The sequence below is a fragment of the Schistocerca cancellata genome, chromosome 2, assembly GCF_023864275.1.
Source record: "Schistocerca cancellata isolate TAMUIC-IGC-003103 chromosome 2, iqSchCanc2.1, whole genome shotgun sequence".
NCBI lineage: Eukaryota > Metazoa > Arthropoda > Insecta > Orthoptera > Acrididae > Schistocerca > Schistocerca cancellata.
In genome coordinates this window covers 1,117,238,750-1,117,251,519 of record NC_064627.1, presented here as the reverse complement: position 1 = coordinate 1,117,251,519, position 12,770 = coordinate 1,117,238,750, and the positions used below count along the sequence as shown (strand labels likewise).

At 41.4% G+C, this 12,770-nt stretch overlaps 1 protein-coding gene across 6 annotated transcripts in view; it reads right to left on the bottom strand.

The window, feature by feature from the left end:
* LOC126163154 (protein CLEC16A homolog) overlaps positions 1–12,770 on the bottom strand; it is a 212,618-nt gene that overhangs the window by 195,841 nt on the left and 4,007 nt on the right. For all 6 annotated transcript variants that reach the window (XR_007535169.1, XR_007535168.1, XM_049920088.1 and 3 more), the window contains exons 2-3: positions 8,400–8,528; positions 8,175–8,308 (exon numbers count right to left, since the gene is read on the bottom strand). Coding sequence is in view for 4 of the 6 variants with exons in the window: in XM_049920088.1 (XP_049776045.1) it covers positions 8,175–8,308; positions 8,400–8,528 (263 nt within the window). In the remaining 2 variants the exon portion in view is untranslated. The remainder of the gene's footprint in view (positions 1–8,174; positions 8,309–8,399; positions 8,529–12,770) is intronic.

Genomic DNA, 12,770 nt, shown 5'->3' with positions numbered 1-12,770 from the left:
TTCCATTATTTTTCTTTCTTTTTGGAGAATCCTGCAGTCTCACAAGCAAGGTGAATGGTGCTCTCCGCAGATGACACAGATGGAAGGCAGGACACAGGGAGTATTGGGATGTGAAGAAAGTCCACAATCCCGAGAGGTCATGCTGGAAGTACAGCGAGAAGACATATGGCTGAACTTACAGCACTTAAAGCACCACATCGGGGAGGGATATATGGCTGTAGGTCACAGCGGTACACCATCACCTTCTCGGGTACTGTATCACCCTCAAACGCCAAGATGAAGGCACTGGTGGCAACCTGATTATTCCTTGGGCCCCGGTGGATGCGCTGGAAGAAATGGACACCTTGCCACTCTAAATTGGCGTGCAGCTCATTGTCAGACTGCAAAAGAAGGTCCCTGTGAAATATGATACCCTGGACCATATTTAAGCTCTTATGGAGCATGATGGAAACACACATGCCCCACCCCAGCTTGTCACAGGTGAGTAGTTCCCGTGACCGGGCAGAAGATGCTGCTTTGATCGAGACCAACCTTGACCGCATTTTGGACAAGCCCCCCACCTCCCCAAACTTGTCCTCTAAATGCTCTGCAAAAATCTGAGGTTTCACAGACAGGAAAGATAACCCATCAACTCTCGTAAATACGAGGTACCGGGGTGAACAAGCTTTGCTGCCATCCTTAGCCTGACGTTCCTCCCATAGTGTGGTCGGGGAAGAGGGGGCGGGGGGGGGGGGGGGGGTGATGGGGTCATATTTTTTAGCATTGAAGTTAGACCTCGATCGCTTAGAGACTGCTGGTGGTTGACCACCAGCAAGAGATGACATACTACACTTCATGACATGTCATCTGCCCTGATGCTATCCACTCCAACCAGAGGTCCTTCCCATGGGAGCCACCCAACTGCAGCAAAGGCCACCTGGCAGAATGGCCATTGCTGGGATTTCCGATGCCCCAGGGAGATGGGCATCTACTCCTTGGCATATGTGGGGAGTTAACGGCGCAGTCATCAGGAGAGCGATCCCTGTGTGGTCAGGGGGATGCAACCAACAGGGTACTTGGCAGCCCCGCCACAACAGACTGGCTACCGTGCTGAATATCAGGTGCAAACAAGCTACGAAGTCCATTATCGTCAACAGTGCAGAAAGCGATACTGCACAGAGGATGGAGGAAAATGCACCCAGGAGGGTGACCTTGCCCAACAACTGGAGAATGAACGGAAGTGCAGATCCACGTTGATGAAGGATGCAAGAGGTCTCAGTGCGTTATGGTTACTATGCACCATGTATAGTGCCCTTTCCCAATTGGCTCACTCTTTGGGAAAATTTTGATAAATGGAGGTCAAACCCTACAGGGGACCATCACATAAAGGCTGAAACATGTGAGACTCCTGTTAGTCACCTCTTACGACAGGCAGGAATACTTTGGGCCTATGATAACCCCCGGACCTGCAGAGGGGAGAGAAATGAGGAGTTCGTGATCAGTCCGATACTGTAACTTGTTCCCAGAGAGGAAAACATGGAATTTTTTAACACTGCGCACAACTGCCAACACTTTCTCCTCAATTTGAGTGATTTTGTTGTGTCTGTGGGAGTGTCTTAGATGCAAAAGCTGTTGCTTGCTTTGTGCCACTGGCATTCTTATGTGACAGGATATCTCCAGCACCATACTGTGACGCGTTGGTTGCAAGAGTTAAGAGCTCAACTGGTGTGAACGTCACTTAGCATGGGGTCAACCACAAGTGGTTTTTCAACTGCTAGAATGCTTCGTGACATTCTAGGGATCAAATGAATAGAATGCCTTTCTTCTTAAAATGATTCACTGGATATGTGAGGTGAACTGCACGGGGAATGAACTTCGCACAGTAGTTCACTTTCCCCAGAAAAGACTGATTCCTTCAGATTTTTTGGAGCCAGCAGCTGCTCAATAGCATCAACGTGCTCTACCATTAGCATCATTCCTTTGCTGCTTAATGCATGGCCCAAATATTGCATGGATGGTACATAGAACTTGCAGCTCTCCACGTTACAACCAAGTCTGATCTCTAGCAGCCACTGAAATAGTGTTTACAAGTATTGCATGTGTTCATCCCTGGTGTCATTACTCACACAAATGCCAGGTAAATACCTTATGCAGTATGGAATACCTTGAGTTACATGTTCTGCATATCTTTGGTAAACTCCTGGTGCTGAAGTGACCCCAAATAGCAATCCCTCATATTGATATATTCCAAAAGGCATATGTATTGTCACGATTTTCTGTGTTTATGCACCCAGAGGCAGCTGCAAATACACATTCGTCAAGCCAATCTTTAAAAAAAGAAAATATTGTGCCCCTGCTAACTTCGCTGAAAGCTCCTCTGGCCAAGGAACTGTGTAAATATCAAACACACTTCATGTGTTAACTGTGGTCTTAAAATCATCGCAATTTCTGATCAACCTGTTTCCTTTCATTATATGATCACTGACTAAGTGAAATACGTGCATATACTCCCAATTCCTGTAACAATTCGGCCTTCCTATTACACTTGCATTGTGAACTGGACTGGATGTGCATGAAAAAATGTAGGTACAGTGAAATGCTTGAATGAAATATGTGTTTCAAATCTCTTTGGCGTTATCCAGAGTTGGTGAGAATAGCTGCTGATAATTCTCTGATAAAGATTCTGAATCCTGGAACTGTACTGATGTTGACATCCAATACTCTGAAACCAAATGCAGTGAATGCATCTAAACCAAAAGTGTTTACAGCCAATGCCAAACTTTTGACAAAAAAGATGGTTTGCCAGTCTATGTTCTTGTATTTTGCCCACAGTCTAATTTGCCCTTTAGAAGGAATTTTTTGCAGCTATATGAGATAACCTGTTGAAGCAGTACCTTCAGACAGAGGGAGCCCAAATGCTAACTGGTTTCCTGGTTAATCAAAGAAACTACTGCTGCAGAGAAAACTGGATTGGGTCGTAACACTATTGCTATTCTACATAAGCAGTAATTTAAGAGGTGCTTGATTGGGTTCTGCCAATACTGGAGTTGAAGCGAAAACCAATGCTTGGTCAGGTTCTTCTGACAACAGTGTGATGGTAAAAACTGGCAGATGCACACTGTGTTGTTCTGGCACATTATTCTCAATTGCCCTTGCTTGAGATATGCATAGCATGTGTTGAAAAAATGTGGCCACTGGTGACATTGTTGCTGCATCTAACACATGGGACATGACTTGAACATACATGACAATGAAAACAATGCTGAGGCATGGCTGCCTCTCATCTGCCACAAATACAGAAAGTGAACGCTGTCCATCTGTACGCCTCTTCCATCTGAAATGTCCGACGCAGTGGGGGGGGAACTTCCCTCATTATCTAAGCTAGGCTAGGTTGCACTTGTTTACTGGTCTACTGAAATCTGCTTCTTTACTCAGGTGTCACAGCCTGATTGCCACCTGAGAGACTGAGTTATTTGCCAACGTCTGAAAACTCATTTTGATCAGTCGCAGATACCCCAATATTTGCAATCGTACTTAACTAAGGGTCTGATGACTCCGAAACTCTAGTCAGGTTCTCATTTTCGAGTGCTAATCTTACAATTACATCTCTTATTACGGAATCAATCTATAAGACACAATTACACTACTGGCCATTAAAATTGCTACACCACAAAGATGACATGCTACAGACGTGCAATTTAACCAACAGGAAGAAGTTGCTGTCATATGCAAATGATTAGCTTTTCAGAGCATTCACACAAGTTTGGCGCCAGTGACGACACCTACAACGTGCTGACAAGAGCAAAGTTTCCAACCGATTTCTCATACACAAACAGCAGTTGACTGGCATTGCCTGCTGAAACGTTGTTGTGATGTTTCGCGTAAGGAGGAGAAATGCGTACCATCACGTTTCCAATTTTGATAAAGCTCGGATTGTAGCCTATCGCAATTGCGGTTTATCATACCACAACATTGCTGCTGGCGTTGGTCGAGATCCAATGACTGTTAGCAGAATATGGAATCAGGGGGTTCAGGAGGGTAATACGGAACGCCGTGGTGGATCCCAACGGCCTCGTATCACTAGCAGTCGAGATGACAGGCATCTTATCTGCATGGCTGTAATGGATCGTGCAGCCACGTCTCGATCCCTGAGTCAACAGATGGGGAAGTTTGCAAGACAACAACCATCTGCATGAACAGTTCGACAACATTTGCAGCAGCATGGACTATGAGCTCGGAGACCATGGCTGCGGTTACCCTTGATGCTGCATCACAGACAGGAGTGCCTGCGATGGTGTACTCAACGATGAACCTTGGTGAACAAATGGCAAATCATCATTTTTTCGGATGAATCCTGATTCTGTTTACAGTATCATGATGGTCGCATATGTGTTGGTGACATCGCAGTGAATGCACATTGGAAGCGTGTATTTGTCGTCGCCAACTGCCGTGTCACCTGGCGTCATGGTATGGGGTGCTGTTGGTTACACGCCTCCATCACCTCTTGTTCGCATTGACGGCACTTTGAACAGTGGATGTTACATTTCAGATGTGTTATGACCCGTGGCTCTACCCTTCATTCAATCCCTGCAAAACCCTACATTTCAGCAGGATAATGCACAACTGCATGTTGCAGGTCTTGTACGGGCCTTTCTGGATATAGAAAATGTTCGACTGCTGCCCTGGCCAGCACATTCTCCAGATCTCTCACCAATTGAAAATGTCTGGTCAATGGTGGCTGAGCAACTGGCTCGTCACAATACGCCAGTCACTACTCTTGATGAACTATGGCATCGTGTTGAAGCTGCATGGGCAGCTGTACCTGTACACACCATCCAAGCTCTGTTTGACTCAATGCCCAGTCATATTGAGGCCATTATTACGGCCAGAGGTGGTTGTTCTGGGTACTGATTTCTCAGGTTCTATGCACCCAAATTGCGTGAAAATCTAATCACATGTCAGTTCTAGTATAATATATTTGTCCAATGAATACCCGTTTATCATCTGCATTTCTTCTTGGTGTAGCAATTTTAATGGCCAGTAGTGTAGTACTTTCAAACTTGCATTTATGGATGAGCCCTTGCAAGTCCACTATCCAAGAAGCACAAGATTTATCATTACACTTCCTGTATTAGTTAAGCTGCAATCTTGCTCGCACAATATGCATCTGGAGACAGAAATGCTCCCTCAACAAATTCCACAATTTGTCAAGCTCTAATGCTTAAGTGTCCATGAGTGTTCACAGCTTTTGCACATTCTTGCACAAACTGCTACTGCTAAGTAACAAACTGCTGTAGCCTGCAGAATCTGTTATGTTGATTACCTTGCAATACAGCAAAAATGTACATAGGCAGTTTTCCCACTTCTCTACAGTGTTGTCAAACAAAGTGAATGGCAAGGGTGGGTGCAAAGATTATTCCATAGATGCTTGCCCCCCCCCCATCGGATGCATAATCACATTTCAGATCAGCTTTGCATTTTGTTTGAATATCTCCCACACCTGCTTCTGCTGAAGTTGTTATTGCAGTCGATATGTTGCTGTTGTTGTTGGAGTCACTTCAGTTCCAACTGTTGTTGCAGCTACATCTCTTCTAACTGTTTACAGTGCCAAAGCTAACAAAATTATTTTGAGTTAATTGGCATGTGACAGTAAGCCCTATCACCACTTTACTAATGCACAAGCCAGATGTGTGTGTGGGACGGGTGGGGGGGGGGGGGGGAGGTCAGTTTCTGAGAAACTGGTGTCTGGCTGAAAAGACTGAATGGTTGATGGCAGTAACTGTACAAAAATCGGACAGGACAAACCAAGAGTAATCCACAACGTGAAATCCAAGAATTGTCAATGACATACACACACAACCACATTAGCATACTGAGAGAAAAACCAAGATCAAACAAATAACTGCGTACGAAAGTAAAGTTACCAATCAGAAACATTCAGAATCATCAACACAACTGGATTAGAAAAGCCTGCAGTTTCCTACCATCAAACGGCCACCAGAGGCTATTGCCAACTGACGAGAAGTGCACACTCCCACAGTAAGGACACAAAAGCAAACAACTCTGAATGGCCAATGCTGGTGCATCCAGCTTGATCTCGATATCATGGTCCAGTGTAGGTACTCAACTATTCATAGGCCATACAGAGGAATCCTTAATACTCACTGGGAATCCTAAATCCATTCCCTGGTTCAAATGCATTGATGATATCTTCATGAGACCCTCTCTACACTCCTCAAGAACCTCCTCATCATCTCCCTCATTTGTTGTACTTGGTCCTCTTCAGCACAACACACCACCTTCCTCCATGCCTGTCTCCATCTCACAGATGGCTCCATCAGTAACTCCATCCTTATAAAACCTAGCATTCACCAACAATACCTCCATGGCAACAGCTGCCACTCATTTCACAACAAAAAGACCCTTCCATACAGCCTAGCCACCCGCAGTTGTCACATCTGCAGTGACAAGCAGTCTCTCTACAAACAGTGAAGGACCTTGCTGAGGGCCAAAATCACCCTCCCCACACAATCCAGGAAGCGGTCTCTCCTGCACTGTCTCCTTTCAGTGATTTATCATCCCACATGTACCCACTGACTGGCTACAAAAGAGTGCTCCCCTACATGAATCAGTACAACTCAAGACTGCAACAACTGAACCATGTTCTCGCCATGGTTTCAACTACCTCTCATCGTGCCCTGAAATGAGGAATATTCTCTGCACTATACTCCCACCATTCCCACAGTGGTATTCTGCCATCCACATAAACTGCATACTGTCCCTAACCCACCACTGCTCCCAACTCCTTGCCCCATGGCTCATACCTTCAATGCTCCTAGATGCAACACCTGTACCATATACATCCTCCCACAACCTCCTACTCCAGTTCCATCACAGGTTTTTCCTACCTAGTCACAGCTGAGGGCACCTGTGACAACTTTGTTACAAATACTGTGAGCGTGAATGGCCAAGAGGACACTGGATCACCCAGTTGCCGACCATGCCACAGAACACAGTGTGACTGACTACAACCACTGTTTCACAGCCTTTGCCATCTGGATTCTTCCAAACAACATCAGCTTTACTTAATTGTGCAGGTGGGAACTCTCCTACAACATATCCTCCATTCCTGACACTCCCTGGTCTCAACCTCAACTAGCCTGTGTCCAACTGTATCTAATCCCTTATCTGCTCCTACTCAAGCCTAATATCTGCCTGCTATCCACACAGAGCACCTCCACAGCCTTTCACCTTCGCTGCTTCCCTCCTCTTCTGATTTGCTCACAAATATAGCAACCCAATGCTGTACACAACAGCCCACTATCCCGCCATCCTGTAACTACATTCCATCACACTATCAGAGGTATCACAGCATCTTCCTCCATCTCTACCCTGCTATCCCTCCCTCTCCACACCCCATGCTTCCTCTGTACCCCATTACTCACCCTGACCAAAAATGCTGCTCACTGCACCCAGGCCCCAACACCCAGAGATATGCTCACTGCACTCATGCCTCAACACTGAGAGATAACGTTGGTTGGTTTTGTGTGTGTGTGTGTGTGTGTGTGTGTGTGTGTGTGTGTGTGTGTGTGCGCGCGCGCGCGTGCATGCATGCATAATGCCTTTTCCTTCGTTCAGTAATTATATATGAATGACTAATTAATGTATCTAAAAACAAAGATGATGTGACTTACCAAATGAAAGTGCTGGCAGGTCGACAGACACACAAACAAACACAAACATACACACAAAATTCAAGCTTTCGCAACAAACTGTTGCCTCATCAGGAAAGAGGGAAGGAGAGGGAAAGACGAAAGGATGTGGGTTTTAATACAAATTTCTTTTCACATTCTTACATGTCATTATCTCTGACATATTCAGTGTCAATAGCATTCTGTGCAAGTGTTGTTCACCATCTCTTACATCCTCAGCAAAATTTGTCATTTTCCTTGATCTTTTTTGTTTTTTGGTCTTACATCTTAGAGACGAATTGTTCCGAGCTGTATAACAGTTTATATTAAAAACCCTAATAGGGATGCTAATATAAGTACTTACACAAATTTTGTTACTATTTTAGTTTTTAACATAAATCAGAAAGGTAATGGTTTAGCTAAATCATCAGTAAACATGAATAGGCTAACCCTATATTTAAAGCACCAAACCAATACAAAATAAACTGAAACAACTGTACTCACACAAAGACGTTTCATTTCGAATATTTTCAAATAAAATATTTAAGGTTTGTAGTAGCTGCACACAAACATAGCTTCCACATTTTTGCTTCATTATTTTTAAAAAGAAAGACAGCATGTTTTTTTCCAAGAAAAAGCTGAAAATATAATGTAAAATATTACTAAACTGTGCAGTACTTCCCAAATAACACAATACTGTCACTGTAATTCTCAGCAGGAAATACTTACTCAAAGACACTGCTGTCATTTTGGTCACCCCATATTAGTATTTCAGCAATTGACCTCAATGTTTCTACAAGAAGTCCTCTATTTGTTTCTGACACTGATTGGTTTTTAGATAAAACGTTGTACAGGTACCTGAAACAGTGCAATTTTATGGTAAACTTTTTAATTCATAATACACAAAACATAAACAAAATTTGGAAGTCAAATGAGACTGCACACAATGAATATGGCTGAAATCACTGTAGGGAAAAGTGAGGCACATTTCAACCAACTTTAGATTACAATTTTCTCATATGGAACACAATATTTTATTTTTTGTAACCAGTATTGTCTATTAGCCCCTAGTATAGTAGGATGGACAATTTAGAAAAAAAATTCAATGCCTCCCAGTAGCAAACAAAAGGCTAAATTTCAAATATAAGTCAAAACACATTCTTACTGAAATATACCTCTACCACGGAGCACTTTTCAACATGGGATTGGGTACTTTTCAGCACCTAAATAACAACAGCTCTCTATATTTTTAACCAACTACACATATTTTATTGCTGTAACAGGCCTATAATATATCTGCAAATACGAATGCAGCAAAATTACTGATATAAAATCGAAAAAATAGAAACAGAATTGGCTGTCTTAATTTTACTTTGTAATTCCTGCCTTCTCTCTTATTTTTGCCCCACAAACAGTAATCTGTTGTCCTTCCCTGTACACTTCACACGTTCAAAATCATTTTATTTGATTGTCTTCAAATCATCATCATTAAAAGCTACCATCAACCTGAATGTTGGTTTGAGTACCAGAATAGTTTACTAGCCATGGACCTATAGGAGGTGGTATGCCACTACCTTTGAACTGACTTATCCACCCAATTACAGAGGGACCAACAGTTTAACATGGATCCTGAATCACTATGCAACTCGGCACTTTTCTCATTAAAAACCATCACCAGATGTGTAAAAAGTGATAAATGACAGATTAAAATCTTGATACTGATGAGAAATCAAACCCGTGACCTTTGTATTTGTAGTCTGGCACTTAGTACTGTGCCACTAAGACAGAAATCTTCTACAAAAGGCTTCATTGCTCAACTTTTTCAGCACTGGAATGGCTGTTTAATTGGCCTATAAATAAACAATCATGTTCCCAACCAGAACAATAACTGACAACACATCCATTATAATCCATAAGAGTATTGCTATTCAATACATATTGTTTGTGGTGTGCAAAATAATAGTTAAATTTTGTTTTCAATAGTATATACTTAATATAAACTGACGTAAATGAGATTATTTTGCCCAATTAATTCAGAAATTCTTCACCTAAATGTACTAAATACCACTCGAAACACTTTCTCTGAAAGTAGTAAGAATGCTTTAACCTTGAGGACTGATTTTAACCCTGTTAAATGTACTCCATCCCACTTAAATAGTTTATTTTTATATGAATATATGAAATAATATCATATGTTACTATATGGAATAATTCCCACAAATTGTTTCCTTTTAGATTTGGGTAACATGGTGAGAACTTGCAAAAATAAGTGTATTGAACTAGAAGCGATTTGAGGAAAAGAATGCAAGGCCATGAAAGCAGTAGTAGATCACATCCCTTCGAACTGCTGCAGATCTACATGAGAAGCAGTATTCTGCATTCTTTGGTGTATTAAGAAACAGTAAAATACACAAGTCAGAAAATTTTCACTCCAAATGAAGAATGTCAGCTTTATGATTACAAATGCAAATGGACAATGTATGTTTTCTCTACTTAGTGTTCAGCCCTGGAGTTGGTTTGTAGCAGTATGCCACTCCCTTCTCCTGCCTCCGTCCTCTTCATTGCTGCATATGCTGTACATCCCACATCAGATTGGTTGTCCCTGGTTATTCCTTCCTTTAATAGCTCATTTTGCTATTGTTCCAATGATTTTGTTGCATCTTAAAATGAGTAATTTAACTTTGTCTCTTCCTGTTTGGATGTGCCTTTGTGGCGGTCTGGTTTCCTGCACTCTTCCCAGCATCTAAGATTGATAACACACATCTCTCCAACAATCATCATCATCCTCCTGTAGCATGGAATCTTCATGGCATCTAGCTGTCTTCTTTCTTGTTTTCCTATTGTCCAAGTTTCACACCTGTACATGATTAGTTTCCTTACTCCAGACTGATGTTCTTGCCAGCGAGTAAATTCTTTCTAAAACTAAATGCAATTTATTACTCTCCTAGTGATATATGCTTCTAAATCCTTACATTTGTCCTCTAGCCACTCTTGCTTAGCCATGTTGCAATTCCTGTGAATCTCATTTTTTAGACATTTGTATTTCCTTTCTCCTGCTTCATTTGTTGCATTTTTATGTTTTCTCCTTACATCAATTAAATTCAATATCTCGTGTTATCCAAGGATTTCTACTAGGCCTGTCTTTTTACATATTTGATCCTATGCTGCCTTCACTATTTCATCTCTTAATGCTACCCATTCATCTTCTATTGTATTCCTTTTCCTTGTTATTGTCACATGTTGCCTAATGCTCCCTCTGAAACTTTCAACAACCTGTGGTTCTTTCAACTTACCCAAGATCCATCTACATAGTTTCCTACCTTTTTGCAATTTCTTCAGTTTTAATCAACAGTTCATAACCAATAAATTGTGATAAGAGTCCAAATCCGCCCCTGGAAATGTATAACAGTTTAAAATCTGATTATGAAATCTGAATCCTTCCGAAGTCTCCAGGTCTCTTCAATGTGTGCAACCTTCTTTCATGATTCTTAAACAAAGTGTTAACAATGATTAAATTATGCTCTGTACTAAACTCTGACAGATGGCTTCCTCTTTCATCCCTTTCCCCAGTCCATATTCACTTACTATTTTTCCTCCTCTTTTTTATTATCAAATTTCATTCCCCCGCTGCTACCAAAACTTTCGCCTCTCTTATTATCTGTATAATTTTTGTATCTCGTCACACATCTCTTCACTCTCCTCATCACCTGCAGAGCTTGTTGGCATATCAACTTGTACTTCTGTGGTGAGTATGGGCTTCATTTCTATCTTGGCATTCACTATGCTGTTCATAGTAGTTTACACAGATACCTATTTTTTTATTTATTATCAAACCCACTCCCGCAGTACCCCTATTTGATTTTGTATTTTTAACCTTGTATTCTACTCCTCCTGTCACCGAACATTACTAATTCCCATCACATCTAACTTCAACCTATCTGCTTCCCCTTTTAAATTTTCTAACCTACCTGTTTGATTAAGGGATTCCATTCCATGCTACATTCCATACAACGCCAGTTTTGTTTTCTTCTGATGACTACACCCTCCTAAGTAGTCCCCACCCAGAGATTTGAATGGGACCCCAAGAGGATTCCACCATTACATTATTAAAAGTTACAAATAAGAAGAATCAACTGATTAAAAAAATCATAGCTTGTATACACGTATGCAAAATGGGTAGGCTCAAGTATTACAAAGTAGTTGGAATGCATATAGAATAGCTGACACTGACTGTAACAAGGATTTAAGGAGTCTGTACTAACAGATCAACTTACAAAAACTTGAAACCACTAGCTTTTCAAGAGCAACTGATTTCAACAGACAATATGCCAAAAGAATTTTTTTGACTACTTTGAACAAGTTATTCATTCAGATCATTCACTGAAGACTGAATATATAACCTGGACATTGTAGCATGTGTTTGTATGCTGAAGTAAACTGCAAAACTGAAAGTGAACCTAACATAAACAAAGAAAATCCAGCGTGGGTTTTTTTTTTTTTTTTAAGTCTTTGGCATACAGAAAAAAGCAAAGAACAGCGAGCAAGTACAATTGAAGGAAATGTGAAGATAAAGATATCTGTCCCTCTCAAATGCAGTGAGGAAAAATACAACTGGGAGAAGAAATGGAAATCATCCATAACTTAAAAAAAACTGAACTGGAAGATATTACAAGACTGGAAAAAGTTCAGAGCGTCTTTAATGGAAATGATGTCTGAAAGACTATAAATAAATAAGTAAATAAATAAAAAATATGAATGCAAGGTTGCAAGAAAAGTTATAGCCTACTCCATGATCTTTCAACAGTTGAGCTTTTCTGCACGATTCAGTACCATAGATAAGATTGTGAAAATACGGATTTAAAAATGACAACAATTTAAATATTACAATTAAAATCTACTCTGTAGGAATCAGCATGGGTTTCGAAAAAGACGGTCATGTGAAACCCAGCTCGCGCTATTCGTCCACGAGACTCAGAGGGCCATAGACACGGGTTCACAGGTAGATGCCGTGTTTCTTGACTTCCGCAAGGCGTTCGATACAGTTCCCCACAGTCGTTTATTGAACAAAGTAAGAGCATATGGACTATCAGACCAATTGTG